Source organism: Bombina bombina, chromosome 2 (assembly GCF_027579735.1).
Source record: "Bombina bombina isolate aBomBom1 chromosome 2, aBomBom1.pri, whole genome shotgun sequence".
Lineage (NCBI taxonomy): Eukaryota > Metazoa > Chordata > Amphibia > Anura > Bombinatoridae > Bombina > Bombina bombina.
The window spans coordinates 431,248,935-431,267,608 of record NC_069500.1 but is presented as its reverse complement, the minus strand read 5'-3'; the positions used below and the strand labels follow the sequence as shown (position 1 = coordinate 431,267,608).

Here is an 18,674-nt window from a genome sequence, read left to right as displayed (position 1 = left end):
CTTGCAATACCCTCCGGTCACTTGCCGACTACTCTGTGGCCCTCTGTACATCTGCCAGCGATGATGACGATTGTTGGTAGCATAGGAAAGTTAGGAGGGAGGCAGGTGGGTGGGCCATCACTGGTGGGGGGCGGGAGGAGGGCGGGACCGCTACAGGAATAAAAAAATAATCATATTGAGCCGCAGCGGCAGTGAGGGGGAAGGAGGAAGGGCAATGAGGGGAATCCTATGTGGGATCTGACAATGTAAAGGAATCTGGGAGGGGGGTATGGTATTGAGGGGGTGGGGTTGCTACACTACAGAAAAAATGGGTCTTATTTTTTCAAATGAGCCAAAATTTGCAATAAAAAAAAAAGATGGCGGCAAATAGGTAGAGGGGGGGGGGGGGTTATAGAGCTTTCCATTTTAATAGGAGGAGAGTCCACTTACTTGTGGGAATTAAGAACCTGGCCACCAGGAAGAGGCAAAGACACCCCAGCCAAAGGCTTAAATACCTTCCCTACTTCCCTCATCCGCCAGTCATTCTTTGCCTTTTGTCACAGGAGGTTGGCAGAGAAGTGTTGGAAGATTTGGAAAGTCTCTCATGGAGGGTAGTACTCTTCGAAATGGGACTGGAGTTGTAAGTAGTCCTGTCAGCCTCTCAGTGAGGGCATGGGTGAATGTTATAGTCCGGAGATGCAGGGAGAGTCTTTCTGTGAACCCATCCCGACTCAGTTTAACAGCTCCATTAGCAATCAGCGTTGACAAGTTTTGCTGCCTGCTTTTCTTCTCTCAAGTCCATATCAGGAGCGATGCTACTACCCTGTCACACTTGAAGGGCCGTGTTCCTGTTCCACTGCGTTAATTCTGGTAAGATCGTTTCATTTATATATATTTGATAACGCAAGTAGAAAGGGTCACACTGTGTCTCCTTTATCTTTATAGAATCTAGGGTAATACCCTCGGAAGGGGGTTATTGAACAGGGGGGATTTTATTATGCATAATATTGTTTATTGTGTTTTTTGCCGCATTTGTGTGAGATGAGGCTCTGTCAGTGTGGAACAGTCTGTTTCATTAGCGAGAGATTGAGGCGGTTTTTTTTGGCGCATCTCTCGAGTGCAGGGGCGATCCTGCATGGCACTCTGTAACTTCCTCTCTTTCTCAACCTGCATTCGGAGGAGACGAAAGCTGTTTCTTGTAGTCTGGGTCATAGGAGGTGGTGAGTGCCCCGGCCATTGGGATATAAAGGTGCCATTTATTTTTAGAATCAAGTCCGTAATTAAGGCGCAAGCTATGGAGGACTCTGATATGATAGAGGATACTCCCTCTTTATCTAAACCTATTAACTGTGTATATTGTGAGGAGGTTCCAGTCGAGCCGCCTACGCAACTCTGTTCCACATGCTTTGACAATATTGCTATAGCTAAAAAGAATAAAGTGTTTAGTACGACTGAGCCGTCCACCTCTGGGGGTTCTCCCCCCCGCAAAGTGCGTTCCCTACAATCATCTCCGTTTACACAAGCAGCTCCCCAGGGCACTACTAATCCTCCTGCAGGAGGGGCCCTTTGGTGTCCAGACTTTGCCGATCAATTACAGACGGCAGTTTCTGCAGCCATTAATGCAATGCCTCGCCCTACTAAGCGCAAGCAGAAGGTACGGCACTGCTATCCATCTCAGGGGTCTTCGACTCCGCTGGATGTCTCAGATAGATTATCTGCTGAGGCGGACAACTCCGAATTATCGGAGGATGTCGCTTCTGGGTCGGAATCAGCTACCTCTAGGCCTCCGTCCGTGGAGGAACCAGATTTTAAATTTAAGATGGAGCATTTGTGCTTTCTGCTGAAAGAGGTGCTTGCTACGTTGGAGGTTCTGGAACCGAAGCTACCGGAGGAACCTTCGATTTCTAAACTGGAAAGGGTTTACGAGGACAGGGTAGTGCTCCAGGCCTTCCCAGTTCCAGTCAAGATGGCTAGTATTATTAAGAATGAATGGGAGAAACTTGGTTTGTCCTTTTCCCCCTCTTCTTATTTTAAAAAGCTTTTCCCCGTGCCGGACGCGCAGCTTGAACTGTGGGGAACCGTCCCTAAGGTGGATGGTGCTATCTCCATGCTCGCTAAGAGAAAGACTATTCCGCTAGAGGAACCTATGGATAAAAAGATGGAGTCCATGTCGCGGAAGTTGTTCCAACTCATAGGGTTCGTTTTCCAACCGACGGCGGCGGTCGCTGCAGTGGCTGGTGCGGCTACCTACTGTTCTAACCCTCTATCAGCAATGGTCGACGTGGAGACTCCCCTCAATGAGATTCTAGAACTAATCAAGGCCTTAAGGGTAGCGCATTCGTTCATTTGTGATGCTAACATGCAGATTATTCGCCTGAATGCTAAGGCATCAGGGTTTTCGGTTTTAGCCTGCAGGGCTCTGTGACTAAAGTCGTGGTCTGCTGACATGACTTCCAAGTCTTGCTTGCTTTCCCTCCCATTCAAGGGGAAAGTTTGGTTTGGCCCAGGCCTAGATTCTATCATATCTCAGTCACGGGTGGCAAGGGTGTCTTTTTGCATGAGAGAAGCAGGACCAGCAACACTTTAGAAATGTCCTGTATAGCTTATATCTGATAGAGTATGGTGCACACCTGGAGGACCTCCCTTTCCAGGGTCCTAGTATATATAGCAAAAAAGAACACTCAGGTTTCACTCAAAAAATAGCAGCAGTGCCTTTATTAAGCTGAGCAACATTTTGGGGATCCTGCCCCTTTATCAAGCTTGATAAAGGGGCAGGAGCCCCGAAACGTTGCTCAGCTTAATAAAGGCACTGCTGCCATTTTTTGAGTGCCATCTGAGTGTTCTTTTTTGCTATATATACAAGGGTGTCTTTTTGTCTCAGGATAAGAAGGCTAAACCTAAAGGGTTCTACTTTTCATCCCTTTTATGGGGATAAGTCTCTGCGCCAGCATCCTTCTGCAAAGTCTAAACAAACCAAGGGATCTTGGAAGCCAGCTAACTCTTGGAACAAGTTCAAGCAGAACAAGAAGCCCACGAGTCAAAGTCGCCATGAAGGGGCGGCCCCCGATCCATCCTCGGATCAGGTAGGGGACAGACTATATCTTTTTGCGGAGGCCTGGAGAAGAGACGTTGTAGACCCTTGGGTTTTGGAGGTCGTAGCCCAGGGTTACAGGATAGGTTTCAAGTCCTATCCGCCCAGAGGCAGATTCCTCCTGTCAAACATATCTTCAAGACCAGAAAAGAGAGACGCCTTCCTGGGGTGTGTGAGGGATCTCTCATCTCTCAGGGTTATTGTCCCAGTCCCTCCGGAAGAAAGAGGTCTGGGGTATTATTCAAACCTTTTCGTGGTCCCAAAGAAGGAGGGCACTTTTCGTCCAATTCTGGACCTAAAGGCCCTAAACAAGTTTTTGTTCCATCGTTCAAGGTGGAGACGATCAGGTCAATTTTGCCCCTGGTTCAAGAGGGGGGCAATTCATGACGACTATAGTCCTGAAGGATGCTTACCTTCACGTTCCAATCCACAAGGTTTCTAAGATTCGCTTTCCTAGACCAGCACTTCCATTTTGTGGCCCTTTCGTTTGGGCTAGCAACTTCCCCAAGAGTCTTTACAAAGATTCTAGGAGCTCTTCTCGCATTGGCGAGAGCCAGAGGGATTGCAGTGGCACCTTATCTGGACGATATCCTGGTCCAGGTTCCGTCCTACAGTCTTGCAGAGGATCACTAGAGAGCTCTTCTCCTTCGGTCCCACGGGTGGAAGATAAACGAAGGAAACAATTTGTTGGTCCCCAGCAACAGGGTGGCATTCCTGGGTACGATAATAGATTCTTCAGCCATGAAGATATTCTTGCCAGATCAGAGACGTTGCAAGCTTGTGTCCAACTGTCTAGCTCTTCAGACATCCTCCAGGACATCTGTGGCCAGGTGCATGGATGTGATGGGGCTCATAGTATCCGGCATAGATGTCATTCCATTCGCTAGGTTCTATCTCAGACTTCTTCAGCTGTGCATGTTGAGACAATAGAACGGCGATCATTCAGATCTTTCCCAATAGATATCTCTGGACAGACCGGTGAGGGAGTCCCTATCTTGGTTGACCCGACCAGGGCAGTTGTCACAGGGACATCCTTTTTGAGACCATCCTGGGAGATTGTGACTACAGATGCAAGTCTATCAGGATGGGGAGCTGTTTGTGGCGCCAGAAAGGCACATGGCAGATGGACTCGAGAGGAGTTGAGTCTACCTATAATTATTTTGGAACTTTGAGCGATATTCAACACTCTGAGGGCTTGGCCCCTTCTGGGGTCGTCCTGATTCATCTGATTCCAATCGGACAACATTACCTTGGTGGCTTACATAAACCACCAGGGGGGGGGCAAGAAGCTCCCTAGCCATGAGGGAAGTATCTTGGATTCTGGACTGGGACGAGACTCATAATTGTTCGCTCTCAGCGATCCACATTCCAGGTGTGGATAACTGGGAAGCGGATTTTATGAGCAGACAGATGTTTCATCCAGGGGAATGGTCTCTCCATCCTGAGATGTTCGCAGAGATCTGCAGCAGATGGGGGACGCCGGAGATAGACCTTTTGGCGTCCAGACTCGATTGCAAACTACCCAGATACAGGTCGCGATCCAGGGATCCCCAGGCAGAACTGATAGATGCCTTGTTGGTACCCTGGGACTTCAACCTAATTTACATATTTCCACCGTTGCCTCTACTACCTTGTGTAGTGGCCTGCGTGAGGAACAAGTATATCCCTGGCATAAGGTCAGGGTATCCAGGATTTTGGCTTTTCTCCAGGACGGTTTGGATAAGGGTCTTGCCGCCAGTTCCCTAAGGGGACAGATCTCTGCTTTATCTGTACTGTTGCATATGAAGTTTGCGGAGCTTCCTGACATTCAGTCCTTTGTTCAGGCTCTGGTTAGGATCCGGCCTGTCTTCAGGAATCTGCCTCCTCCTTGGAGCTTAAACTTGGTTCTTAAGGTTTTGCAGAGGGCTCCATTTGAGCCTATGCATGCTCTTGACATTAAGGTTCTTTCATGGAAAGTCCTGTTATTACTGGCTATTGCATCGGCACGCAGAGTCTCTTAATTAGTGGCCTTGCAATGCGAGCCACCCTACTTAGTTTTTCATGCTGATAAGGCTGTTCTTCGCATTGGATTGGGATTTCTTCCCAAGGTGGTGTTGAGTCGTAACATCAGGAAATAGTAGTTCCTTCTTTGTGTCCTAACCCTTCTTCTTCGAAGGAGAGGTTACTTCATAATCTGGACGTGGTTCGGGCTTTGAAGTTTTATCTTCAGGCCACGAAGGAGTTCAGACAGACCTCGTCCTTATTTGTTGTGTACTCAGGGAAGCGCAGGAAGCAAAGGGCCTCTGCAACTTCTCTATGATTTTGGTTGAGGAGTATGATCCGTCTGGCATATGAGACAGCAGGACACAAGCCTCCACAGAGGATTACGGCTCACTCGACTAGAGCTGTGGCCTCTTCTTGGGCCTTTAAGAATGAGGCTTCTATGGAGCAGATTTGTAAGGCGGCCACTTGGTCTTCCTTACATACTTTTGCAAAATGTTATAAATTTGATGTTTTTGCTTTGGCGGAAGCATCTTTTGGGAGAAAGGTTCTGCAGGCTGTGGTGCCCTCAGTTTAGGGTCTGCGTTTTTTCCATTCAGTGTCCTCTAGAGCTTGGGTATTTGTTACCCCAAGTAATGAATAAAGCAATGGACTTTCCTCCCATTAACATGGAAAACATAAATTATTCTTACCTGATAATTTAATTTCCATCTGTGGGAGGAGAGTCCACTGCCCCCGCCTGTTTCTCCGGTGGGCAGACCTAAATTTAATTTTATTCTTCTGGCACCATTTATACCCTGATATTTCTCCTACTGTTCCTTGTTCCCTTGGCAGAATGACTGGGGGATGAGGGAAGTGGGGGAGGCATTTAAGCCTTTGGCTGGGGTATCTTTGCCTCCTCCTGGTGGCCAGGTTCTTAATTCCCACAAGGAATGAATGAAGCAGTGGACTCTCCTCCCACAAATGGAAATTAAATCATCAGGTAAGCATAATTTGTTTTTTGGGGGGGGGATCAGGGAGGTTGGGGGGGTTAGGGGGGAACCTACACTGCAGCATATATATATTTTTAAATTATTAAAAAAAAAAAAAAAAAAAAGGATTATTTTCATACTGGAAAAAACGAAGAAACACAGCGATCCTTAAGAAAAAAAAACTACTATTTATTCCTCCAGGTAAGAATACAAACAACGGCAACAGAAAAGCTTAAAAACAAAGATGCAGGTTTCTCATGGCTAAGACCAATCAGCCCTACATGTTTCGGATAATTCCTTAGTCATTTTCATACTGGCAGACTTTCCGCCAGTACTTAAAGTGATGGTAAATCCTAGCGTTTAGGAAACGCTAGGATTTACAATCGTAGCAAATAAAGGGGACTTTCATTCATGAAGTATAAAATACTTCATTCTGAAAGCCCCTTTATTTGTTATCAGCGTTTGCTGCGCTGAGCTGCTAAAGGCAGCCCACGGCAGAGCGCAATTTGGCTGAGAGGTGACGTTTCCACCTCTTAGCCAATAGCCGTGCGGGAAATACAGCTTGGCGCCAATTGAATGAAGACAATTTGATAATAGGAGTAAATTAGAAAGTTGCTTAAAATTTCATGCTCTATCTGAATCACTTAAGAAAAAAATTGGGTTCAGTGTCCCTTTAATGGTAAGAAAATTGAAAAATGGTTTGTTCACTAAAGATATATAAAAGTGCAAAAATAAAATGCTCTATGTGATATCATTTTATTATTGCACCGTTGCTTATATAACTGTGGAGTTAATCACAATTATATAGAAAAGCGTATCAAATCATCCATCCTCCAATAAGTTGTATTTTAAATTATACTGTTTCCTCTCCTCCATTGATATCCCCTTGAACCCCCTTAGCATGTAAGCCTAAGAAGATCACCTTCTTTAGAGCTGACTACAACAGTGCGACTCTTGGAAGGGCCCTCTGATCCCTATAAATGTTTCCTTGTATTCCACCTATGTTTATAGCGCTGCAGAATCTGTTGGCACTCTTCACCGATAATAATAATCAAATAAGTTACCAAAAAAAAAGTCTGGTGAATTTTGTAGAAACCTCATTAGATAAACTTTTGTGTATTTAACCCCTGCAACTGTATTAAAAACATAATTTAATGCAACACAAGAGCACCAATGCACTACTGGGAGCTAGTTGAACAACAAAGTAAATTTGAAAATATAAGTGAATTTAACATTGTCTTAAAATGACATGCTCTATCTGAATCTTGCAAGTTTAATTTTGACTTTTCAATCCATTTAAGCTTATTCTGGGTATCTCCCCCCCACAGGTACTGTGTTTTTACAACTCCCCTATTCTAAGCGAAAATACACCACAGGGCAACAGAGGCGCAGGAGGAATTCAACTAGCTCTTCCAACCAGAGCCTATTTGGGGAGGATCGTATTGGGTACAACTGGGCATACAACACCATGCTGACCAAGACTTGGCGCTCCAGTGGCACAGGAGATGAACGCTTTGCTGATCGTCTGCTTAAAGATTTTACTGACTTCTGTGCAAACCGTGACAACAGACTAAGTGCCTTTTGGGCCAGTTGCTTAGAGAAAATGAACATGAGTGCACCCTAACTCTAGCTCTGAAACAAAAAGGGGGGGGCAATATGTTTCCTGCCTAAGAAAGACCTTAGGTGTAATTCATTTCTCAGCATCTTGCACGGTTCCTTTTGCGCCATGTGTGACCATCTCTCTCATATTTGCTGCTAACCCAAAATGTATACAGATTTCTGCTAAACCACAAGCAGAGATGTTTGCACTGAATCTCAAAAAATGTATGCAATTTCTTTCACACTGTTGCTGTGTGACTGAATACACCAAAGAAATAAGGCACTTTATCAATGAATACTGATGGTGTACATACTGACAGTTTGATATGTTAAGGAAAACATAATTGCAGATTTTGGAGCAGCTTCAGCTACCAATACATCCTTATAGGAGTTTTGACATTGGGTTTGAAATGTACATCACTTTGATGTGTGTATTAGGGGGACTTATTATTCTACAGAATAAGATATATACAATCATTATTGCACATTATGGTGGTTATGTACACTGATAAGCTCTTCCTGTTGCTATATCTCCTCATGTTTGCAAAATAGTGTACTTCTTTTCTCTGCAGCTGTTTCATTCCTGCCTTGTATGTATTTGTAATATTTTTATGTAAATCTAGTTTTTGGTATCTGTCTTGCTAAAATATTGCTAATGTGATTTTTGTTTTTGACCTCCAGGGGCCACAATGTGATCCTCCAATACCTTTCTTCTTATCCCCATCCAGCACTATCTCGTTTGCAACGACACTCTTCTCATTGCGAATCTGATTTAATGAGCAATTGTGTATATGCAAACTTGTGTCCTTTTGATTTACATATCCACAGCTGAAATGTCCATCATTCTTGTTTAGCTGAACTGAATTTCTAGTATCTCTTTACTAGTACCTCTAGTGGAATAATCCAGATGTTGCTCCCCGTTTGAAAAATGTGGTCACCTATTTTTCTATGGAAGCATTTATTTTCATATAGCTTAGAAAAATGTACTGTCTACAAATCAGAAGGACTGCAATGTGGCCCTGCTTATATGGCTGCTGTGCAATGTTGTTCAGCCCTAACAGACATGAGTGTAGCCAGAGGTTAGCGGAACATGATAACAGGACTCTTTAGCTGTAAGATTTCCGCAATAAATTACAAGTTTACAATACGCACTGATTTGTGTTTTTTGGTAATTATTGCAAGCTCTTCAGTCTATATTTTTCTTATTGTCATTAAAGATCATCAAGACTTGTGTGCTGGCCCCGCCCTCCTGCGCCCAGTGCTGCTTGCCTGCTTCTCCACTCCCCCTCCTTGCTGTGCATTGCAGCATTCGCAAAGCGCATGCTCTACTCCTCTTCTATAAATAGTATATGACGTCATCTAGAAATAGTCTGTAAGGCCCCGCCCATTGTCCACGCCCCCTTACTGCGCGTCCGGGGCTGCAGCGGCGCGAGGAGTACAACCCGGAGCTGAGCACCCAGCACGAGAGCGGAGCGCGAGCCACCCACTGTCAGCATGGCCGACCGGGAGCAGCTGCTGCAAAGGGCACGCTTGGCCGAGCAAGCGGAGAGATACGAAGACATGGCTTCAGCTATGAAAGCGGTGAGCATGGGGCTAACATATATATCAAGGAGAATGGTGTAGAATATTCAATGAGGACTAATGATATGTGGTGTTTGCTAGTGTCCCAGATCTGGTGAGTGATATTTGGTATAAGGACTATTCTGACAGTTTTTATTTATTGGAAGATGCCCTTATGGTTAATGCCGGGGATATTTGACTAGATACATCTTTTCATTCAACCAGCATGTGCAGACTCCACCCAGCCAGTATGTCGCTAGCTTGTGGAAGAAACCGCAATCTGTCATGGTATCTGGTAGCATAAATTGCAGGGTGCTGGCAAATTTATGTCAAGAGTATAGGGAATGCTTTGGTTCAAGAAATAAGTATGTAGTAACCATCATGCAGTACTGTGAAAAGTTGTGCAGTGTGGCATCTTATAAATGATTCCTTACCTTTGGGCCCCTGGGCTTTCCCAGGAGGTCTCTTTGCTACTGCCTCCATATGCAAGGCAATAGTAGCACAGTCACGTGACGCTTAGCCTGGCTCACCCTGTTTGAGCTGACAGATACAGGGCTGCATGTATCGAATGATTCTAGAGGACAGAAGAGGATGTAATAGAGGGGGGAAAGGGAAATGTTATATAGGAGAGATGGGGATGGGAGAACCAAATTATGGAACAAAAGGAATTCAATTGAATAATGGGAAGGTGACAGAAGGAGAAAAAAATAATTTATTGGGGGAAGCAGGGAAGAATATTATGGCTACAGGTGTATGTAGGCTCAAGATAGAGAAAATTGGAAGAATAACCAGGTAAAGGGAGAATATATAGCAATGTAACCCATTAGCTATTAGAGATGGTTTAGAAGTTGCTTCACTTTTTGGCAGTTAATAGTTGCAATTGTTAATATTTAGGGGCGGTTTGTGGTATATAAGTGCTATTTACTTGTAGTGGCTCAGATTGGCAAGCTTTCCATAAAAACATGGCAGCAATGGCACTCAAGGTCTGATGTGACTTTGGATGATGTTTCACTTAAATGGACATTGAACCATACCTCCCAAAATTTCAAAAGAGGGTCACACCCCCGGCAAAAAATTGAAATGTGGTGGGCGGGGCTTAAACAATCATAAGACTAAAGTAATATAAATAAAATTCTAAATAAAGTCATATATTTTAATACACTTAGGCAGCAAATCAAACACAAGCTCAGACCACTGGTATAGCTATGTGAGCTATGTATTTAATTAGTCTTTGCAGAGAAGGTGCTAAATATTTTTATCTTAATTGGACATTTAATAATAAATTCTTTAAAACTGCTCTCTGCATTCCCCATTAATATTCTAGATTCTGGCCTTTAAAGTCAGCAAAAATGCACAGTAGCACACTACATAGCATACATTTACACATGCAGATACACACACACACACACACACACACACACACTACATAGCATGCACTTACACATGCAGATACACACACACACTACATAGCATGCACTTACACATGCAGATACACACACACACACTACATAGCATGCACTTACACATGCAGATACACACACACTTACACATGCAGATGCATACACTTATACATGCAGATACACACACACTTACACATGCAGATGCATACACTTATACATGCAGATACACACACACACACACACACTACATAGCATACACTTATACAGGCAGATACAGACAATACATAGTATACACTTATACAGGCAGATACAAATGGGTTGAGCTTGTAGGCATAATCAGATCTCATTACATGTACATATACCCCCCCCCAAGGCAGAACATGCAGTGATCTGAGATGTCATCACAGAAAATGCAGCAAGTCTGCAGAAAGAACAGGACACATGCAGGAACTGTTAGCGATTTAACTTTTCAGCGCTGCTCCACATTAGGCTGTTCTCTTCAAACAGAGCTGTTCTCTGGCTGCACACTGTCTGTGTAAGTTTTCCTTATCACAGTTCATCCCGAGCAAAGTGCTGTTTTAAGTGAACAGTGAAATATGTAGTAGCGCTGCAAAGCAGTAGTGCATTGGTTGACTGGCTCTCAGAGATTGTTTGAAGCCCATCCCCTAGCCTTCGACTGTCTACAAAGCTGTTTTTTTTCGGAATGTAAGAAGTTTGTATGAGCAATGCATCTTTTTAATTACTACTTCTTTGTTAGACTGTCTGCAGCTAATTTGGAATGCAATTTTCAACTACTGCACTAGATTATAAAACTTTATTGCTTTATTCTCAATTTAACTAACACGTTGCAGTTGAACTGGTGCTTTAGTGTAACTGCCTAATTCAAAATTTATATTTGATTTAAAAATCACCTGCAGAATTTTTTTTCTAAAAGCCGCTCCAGCGCTTCCCCCGCCCGTTGCAAGTCTCTTCATATGTCAAAAATGACAAATCTGTCTTCCTCCAATAACGGCTTGGCCTCAGGCAATGTTTGCTCTGGGGGGAATCAGTGATTGGAGGAAGCCGGATTCATCATTCTTGACTTATGAAGAGACTTGCAACGGGCGGGGAAGCGCCGGAACGGCTTTCAAGAATAAAAGGTAAGTATTTTAACAAATTAAGTGAAATGTAAAGTTTGAATGAAAGTGCCCCTATTTTTAAAAACCGGGCACACATTCGTCAAACTTTACATTCACTTTAACATTTTCTTACCTTATCTCTTCTATAACCCACTGGGAGTGTAATTTTTTTCTGCTGGCTGTGTTAGCACAGCTTGGCCTTGAGACCAAAAACTTTCAGCATGGGTGGAGATACCACAGGATAAATAAACTATTTCAAATGCTAATATAAGGCTAATGTAAATAATTGTAAACAATTTAATACACTCAAGCAGGTAAAGTGGATAATTGGGAACAAATTAAAGAGGAGAAATATTTTGAGTAAACTGTCCCTTTAAGTGTACAGATGCAACCCTTTTAAAATGCGGCTAGGAAGTATGTTGATACATAAATGTGGGCAAAGCATGGCATACATGCCTCATGCCATGACTTTGAAACTTGCCCTAAATTTTTAAACTGTTCTACATTTATATATGTATGGCTTATAAAAACAATTGGTTAGCTTTAAAACTACTGACATGCTTATTCTAGGTTAGTGCATAGTAAAAAAATAAGAAAACTTTAAAAGAATAGTCTAGTATAAATTAAACTTTCATCATTCTGATAGAGCATGCAGTTTTAAGCAACTTTCTAATTTTACTCCTATTATCAATTTTTCTTCGTTCTCTTGATATCTTTATTTAAAAAAGGAAGAATGTAATCTTAGGAGCCGGCCCATTTTTGGTTTATTTAGCCACCAATCGGCAAGCGCTACCCATGTGCTGAAGCAATAATGGGACGAATAATAATTGACAATAGAAATAAATTACAAAGTCGCTTAAAATGGCACTCTCTATTTGAACCATGAAAGTTTAGTTTTGACTAGATTATCCCTTTAAATCATCATTAAAACAAATTCAATCTCTAAAATAAATTACCAACAAAAATATTTTATATAAGCATCGCAGGAATTGGTAAATTGGTTAAAATGAACCTGATACTTATCAAACTCTATTCCACAACACAGCTGGAAAAGTATACAATAAAGTCACTGTTAGACGGTAGTGTTCTTGATACAATTACCAGTCCCAGAAATAGTTCATCCAATGCTCATTGTATGGACTTCTATTTAAATGTTCCGTATCCTCCAATCAAAGAAGTCTTCATTCCTAGAACAACCAAGGTGCCGCTTTGACTCCCAGAGCATGTTGCGGACGCTTTTCAAAATAGATTCTATATGTGAAACAAAAACCGGGCAAAAGCGCACCACAATTCAAGGTAGCGGAATATTTAATGTCATGAGTTAAAAGGACATACAACTGTATGAACTAACATACATTTCTAAATATATAATGTAGCCAAAGCTTTCCTGCAAAACGGTTTCTGTTTTAACTCCTTTATTTCAGGCATAGTTTTGTTTGCAGCAAGCTCCCCCTGTGCATTTCCATATATGGAAGGTGCTATCCAGGCCATAGCTTCAGCAGAATGCACTCGTGCACGAAAGGGTGCAGAGTCACATGACACCTGACTAAAGCAGTGCACAGTATAATGCTGAAGCTTTCAGAAAGCATGTGACATTATCCCCATGGAAACAAGAAAGCTTCTTGGCAACAATAGCTGTGCCTGCTGTCCCTCCTCAACCCCCCTTATTTGCATAAATAATTATCCTTACATGCATACTTTGTAAGATTATACCACAAGGTTTGGAGTAGGACATTGGGGGTGGATCCGGCTACACGTGGCAACACTAAAGTGTAAGTCATTTTTCAGATTTTTGGAGAGTTTATTAAAATACTTAAAGGGATAGTAAACCCAAATTTTCTCTTTCATGATTCGGGTAGAGCATGCAATTTTAAAGGGACATAATACTCATATGCTAAATCACTTGAAACCGATGCAGTATAACTGTAAAAAGCTGACAGGAAAATATCACTTGATCATCTCTATGTAAAATAGGAAGATATTTTACCTCACAATTTCCTCAGCTTAGAGTAAGTTGTGTGTAAAAAGTTATACTCAACTGCTGCTCAGCTGCAGGTAAAAAAAAAATGAAGAAATGAACAGCAGCCAATCGGCATCAACAGTGCTGAGGTCATGAACTCCTTTACTGTGATCTCATGAGATTTGACTTCTCTCTCATGAGATTTCATTGTAAACTTCCTTAAAGGGACACTGAACCCAAATTTTTTCATTTGTGATTCAGATAGAGCATGCAACTTTATAATTTACTCCTATTATCAATTTTTCTTCATTCTCTTGGTATCTTTATTTGAAATGCAAGAATGTAAGTTTAGATGCCAATTGCTAATTGGTGGATAAATTCATCCACCAATAAAAAAGTGCTGTCCACAGGTCTGAACCAAAAAAAGCTTAGATGCCTTCTTTTTCAAAGTAACATAGCAAGATAATGAAGAAAAATTGATAATAGGAGTAAATTAGAAAGTTGCTTAAAATTGTATGCTCTATCTGAACCGCGAATGAAAAAAATTGGGTTCAGTGTCCCTTTAAGCTGAATAGGGAAATAAGATGTAAGCTCGCTCCTTCCGCTGCCCCGGGACAGACATACTGATTTGTTGCTTAGAAGTCCTTTTACAATGGGATGTGGCTACTGAGAAACTTTTGAGGTAAAATCTTTCTTTTTTACATTGAGATGTTAAGGTTATATATTCTAGTCCGCTTTTTACAGCTATACTGCATCACTTTCAAGTTTTTCAACATTTGGGTATTATGGCCATGTACTCCTTTTATCAAATTTTCTTGGTTATTTTGCTATCTTTATTTGAAAAGGAAGGAATGAAAGCTTTGGAGCCGGCCTATTTTTTGTTCAGTACCATGGATAGGGCTTGCTGATTGGTGCCATCCAATCAGCAAGCACAACCCAGGTTCTCAACCTAAAATGGGCCGACTCCAAAGCTTTTATTCCTGCTTTTTCAAATAAAGATAGCAAGAGCACAAAGAAAAAATGATAATATAAGTAAATTAGAAAGCTGCTTAAAATTGCATGCTCTATGCAAATCATGAAAGAAAAAAAATTGGGTTTAGTGTCCCTTTTAAGCTTTACACACACACACCCTTTTAAGCTTTACACACACACACACACACACACACACACTTTTGCCTCAGTTGACCCTTTTATAATATGCACATAACTCAAAATGTTTTATGGCACTTTTAAGACACCAGTTAAAAACGAAGCATAAAACAGTCATACCCCACAGTACTGTCGGCAGTCAGGAATCTCATTACTAGTCCTGTATCCACTGCTCATCATCAAGGTAACCGCATTCAATTTTGGACAGATGAAGAGCACACATTTTTACTGTATGATTTGCTGACAGTATACTGCATTTTACTCAGTGCAATAAATATCATCTGGGTGCCCAATGCCATCTGACTCAATGTGTTAAGTTTCACATGATGAAAATTTGATAAATATCAGTGTAGCAAGGCTAGCTTGATGTCTGTGGGGGCGTTAGTTGTGGGTATGGGTGGAGGGGCAGACATGGGGGGGGGGGGGGGAGGCATGCACCTGCACACCCAGATAGGGATAGATTTCTGGTAGCCTGTGTATGTATGGGTGGCACCTACATACCTGAGGCATCTGAGTGTCTTGTATTAATGGTAACTATGAACCTGCATGAGGTATAAATCGGCTTCTTGCTAATGTTTGTCAGAGGGCTGATTTAAATCCCTATGGTGTTCGGTTGCATGTTTGGTGTGCAAGCTGAAAGTGTGTGCATTTGGATGTTGGGAGTGAGTATACGGATGTGTGTTGGCAAGCATGTGTGTGCAAAGGGAGCTTGCCTAAGGCTACATGAATGTATGCACAACTTTGACTGCTTTTCTACTGAATAATTCACAGCTACATTTGCTAATCTATTGCATGCCTGTGGTGGTAGCATATGCCTAAATAGTGTAAGCTTACTCATATGTGCAATTGTTTGGTTGAGTAGAGCTTTGAGTATGGCTGCAGGTTAATGTGCTAGAGCCAGCGTCTGAGTATCAGGGTTTCCTTAGTATGTAAGCCTGTGTGTAATTGTTGGCATGACGTAGCTGCAACAATTTAAATACAGAGGCTCCTGACTACATAACTGGGTGTGGGGTGCATCTGCAACCCTGATTGTAAGAACTGGTTGGTGCTTCAGCTGCAAAGGGTTTGTGTATGCACAGGGACAGTTTCCACAATGCTTTTGTGTAGGGGAGGCCTCAAGGTTGCTGACTTAAGGGACAGTCTACACTAAAATTGTTTTTGATTAAAAAGATAGATAATGCCTTTACTACCAGTTCCCCAACTTTGCACAACCAACATTAATATATTAATATACTTTATAACATTTAAACCTCTACATTTCTCCCTGTTTCTATGCCACTACAGACAGCCTCTATCGCATGCTTTTTTTATTTGCTTTTCACTACAGGAGACTGCTAGTTCATGTGGGTCATATAGATAACGTGTTCACGCCCGAGGAGTTATTTAAGAGTTGGCACAACGCAGTACTAAATGCAAGTCAATATTTAATAAATAAAAAGTAATGTAATCAGGGGGCTGTCAGAAGATGCATGGTAACCACAGAGGTAAAAAGTATATTAATATAACTGTTGGTTGTGCAAAACTGGAGAATGGGTAATAAAGGGATTATCTATCTTTTAAAACAATACACATTCTATTCTAGACTGTCCCTTTAAGCTTGTTTTGTGAAGTGTGTTCCAGGGGTATAGGCCCCCGTGTGTGCATGAGGAAAGGGCTGATGTTGCAGCTCGTGCCTGTGTGTGACTTAGTCTGTGGGACCTTTTTCTTTGGAGTGCATGTAAGGGGAAGATGAGGCAAGTCTGCATCCGAGTAATTGAAAATGAGTTTAAAGAAGCTAAGTCCTTGGTTTGGCTTTAAGCTTCTGTGTGAATTCAGATAGTCACTGTGTGTTTGAGGCTATGTATCCGATGGCGTTGTGGAAGTGTGACTGCAAGCTTTTATGCTCAAGAAAAGCTGTCCCTATGAAAGGGAAATGTGGTTATGGAGAGAGCAGCATGCCTGTGTGGATAAAGACAGGCTATATTATGAGGGGAGGGAGCAATATAGCTTGGCATTTACCCATGTTAGTGGTAGAGGCCTGGAACATGTTTAAGAAGGCAAGTAGCTACCAGCATCATTACATAGAATCTGTGTGTATTTATATTTTCTTCCAGAATCTTAGCCTTTCAGTTTTGGTTACAAAATGTGATAAATGTTTCCTATTTTTATGCAGGTCACTGAGCTTAACGAGCCCTTATCTAATGAGGACCGGAACCTGTTGTCAGTAGCTTACAAAAACGTGGTGGGTGCAAGGCGTTCCTCCTGGCGTGTCATCAGCAGCATTGAACAGAAGACATTGGCAGATGGTAATGAAAAGAAGCTGGAAAAAGTCAAGTCATATCGAGAGAAGATAGAGGCTGAGTTGGAGTCAGTGTGCAATGAAGTGCTGTCCTTACTTGACAAGTTTCTCATTAAGAATTGTAATGACTTCCAGTACGAGAGTAAAGTCTTCTACTTGAAAATGAAAGGTGATTACTACCGCTACTTGTCTGAAGTGGGCTCTGGTGACAGAAAGAAGAGTGTGACAGATGCATCTGAGGCATCGTACAAAGAGGCCTTTGAGATTAGCAAAGAGCACATGCAGCCCACCCACCCCATCCGCCTGGGCCTAGCCCTCAACTTCTCAGTCTTCTATTACGAGATCCAGGGTGCTCCAGAGCAGGCTTGCCTTCTTGCCAAGCAGGCTTTTGATGACGCCATCGCTGAGTTGGACACATTAAATGAGGATTCCTACAAGGACTCCACCCTCATCATGCAGCTGCTGCGTGACAACCTTACCCTGTGGACAAGTGACCAGCAGGATGAAGAAACCGGTGAAGGCAACAATTAAAGAGGGTCCTGCGTCTTGCTGCTGCCCGTTACCTACCCGCTCCCCATCACCACATGCCACCCCCACCTACTCCCCATGACATGTCCCAGTGCTTATCATATCCATACCATTGGCACAACCGCACTTACCCGCTGCCTGACCGGGGAGACGCGTTCTTGTGGGCACTGCTGGATTGCGTTGGCGCATCAGCTATTACTCGGGTTACCCCCCACATTGTGCTAGGGGACAGGAAGTTACAGTTTGTGAGGAGCGCCTACACTTTTGTCAACAGGGCACATACGGGCTGGAATGATGCAAAGTGATCTCATTTTATTCCGTTCAGAGACTGGTTTTAGTTTCCATTTGTGCAGCTGTGCATGTAAGACTGCCCTTCCTTTACTGCCCCATAAAGGATGTGCCACCTGAGCTCAAACTGACTGGCGGCACTTCTTGGGAGGGAAGTCACACTTGTTTTATTAGCTTACAATAGACGTTTTTAAATGTGAGCTTTGTGAAGTTTATATTTGCCCTTTTAACTTATATAGCTTGATGATAATTTTGCATTTCTATTGGAGTTGAATGCCCTGAATTTTTTTTTTTCCTTCCTCCATATTTTGTTCTGTTACATTTTTAAGAGTCCCATTATTTGGTTGTAAGCCATGTACTGGTCAGTTCTTGCCAAGTTTGAGAGCACCATCTCAGTATGAGTCCGCCTGTTATGATTGATGCGGATAAGATGCCAGACACCTGATTTAAATGTTTTGGAATTAAATGGATAAAATAAATGCTGCTTTAAGGATATTCTATCTGCATCAGCCTCTTGTCTCTTTTATGAGCTTGGTAGACATTTGCCAAATATACAGGTTGAACTATTAATTACAGATATAGACACAGTGCACTGGGAAGAGGGCTGGGCTGTCTACATGACATGGTACTAATCTCTGTAAACTGCATCCATTAAAATGAGTTTTAATGTTACTCTTGACAGATGCCATAACATTAGTGCTTAGTTTTGAAACCCTTTTTGTTTTTATGGTTTTGTAGGTTCTTGCCCAGAATGTTTTCAAAATCAACAATAT

The 18,674-nt window shown here is 42.4% G+C and overlaps 2 protein-coding genes across 2 annotated transcripts in view; both read left to right on the top strand.

The window, feature by feature from the left end:
* The window catches only part of DEPDC5 (DEP domain containing 5, GATOR1 subcomplex subunit), a 336,582-nt gene extending 327,815 nt beyond the window's left edge, over positions 1 to 8,767 (top strand). The window contains 1 exon segment of the mRNA XM_053702000.1: positions 7,350 to 8,767. Within this exon segment, the coding sequence (XP_053557975.1) occupies positions 7,350 to 7,645 (296 nt within the window). The 3' untranslated portion in view covers positions 7,646 to 8,767.
* Positions 8,768 to 9,019: 252 nt separating this feature from the next.
* YWHAH (tyrosine 3-monooxygenase/tryptophan 5-monooxygenase activation protein eta) lies at positions 9,020 to 18,405 on the top strand. Its single transcript, XM_053701997.1, has 2 exons — positions 9,020 to 9,201; positions 16,960 to 18,405. The coding sequence occupies exons 1-2, from the start codon at positions 9,115 to 9,117 to the stop codon at positions 17,614 to 17,616; spliced, it is 744 nt and encodes a 247-aa protein (XP_053557972.1). The 5' UTR covers positions 9,020 to 9,114; the 3' UTR covers positions 17,617 to 18,405.
* Positions 18,406 to 18,674: the final 269 nt, after the last annotated feature.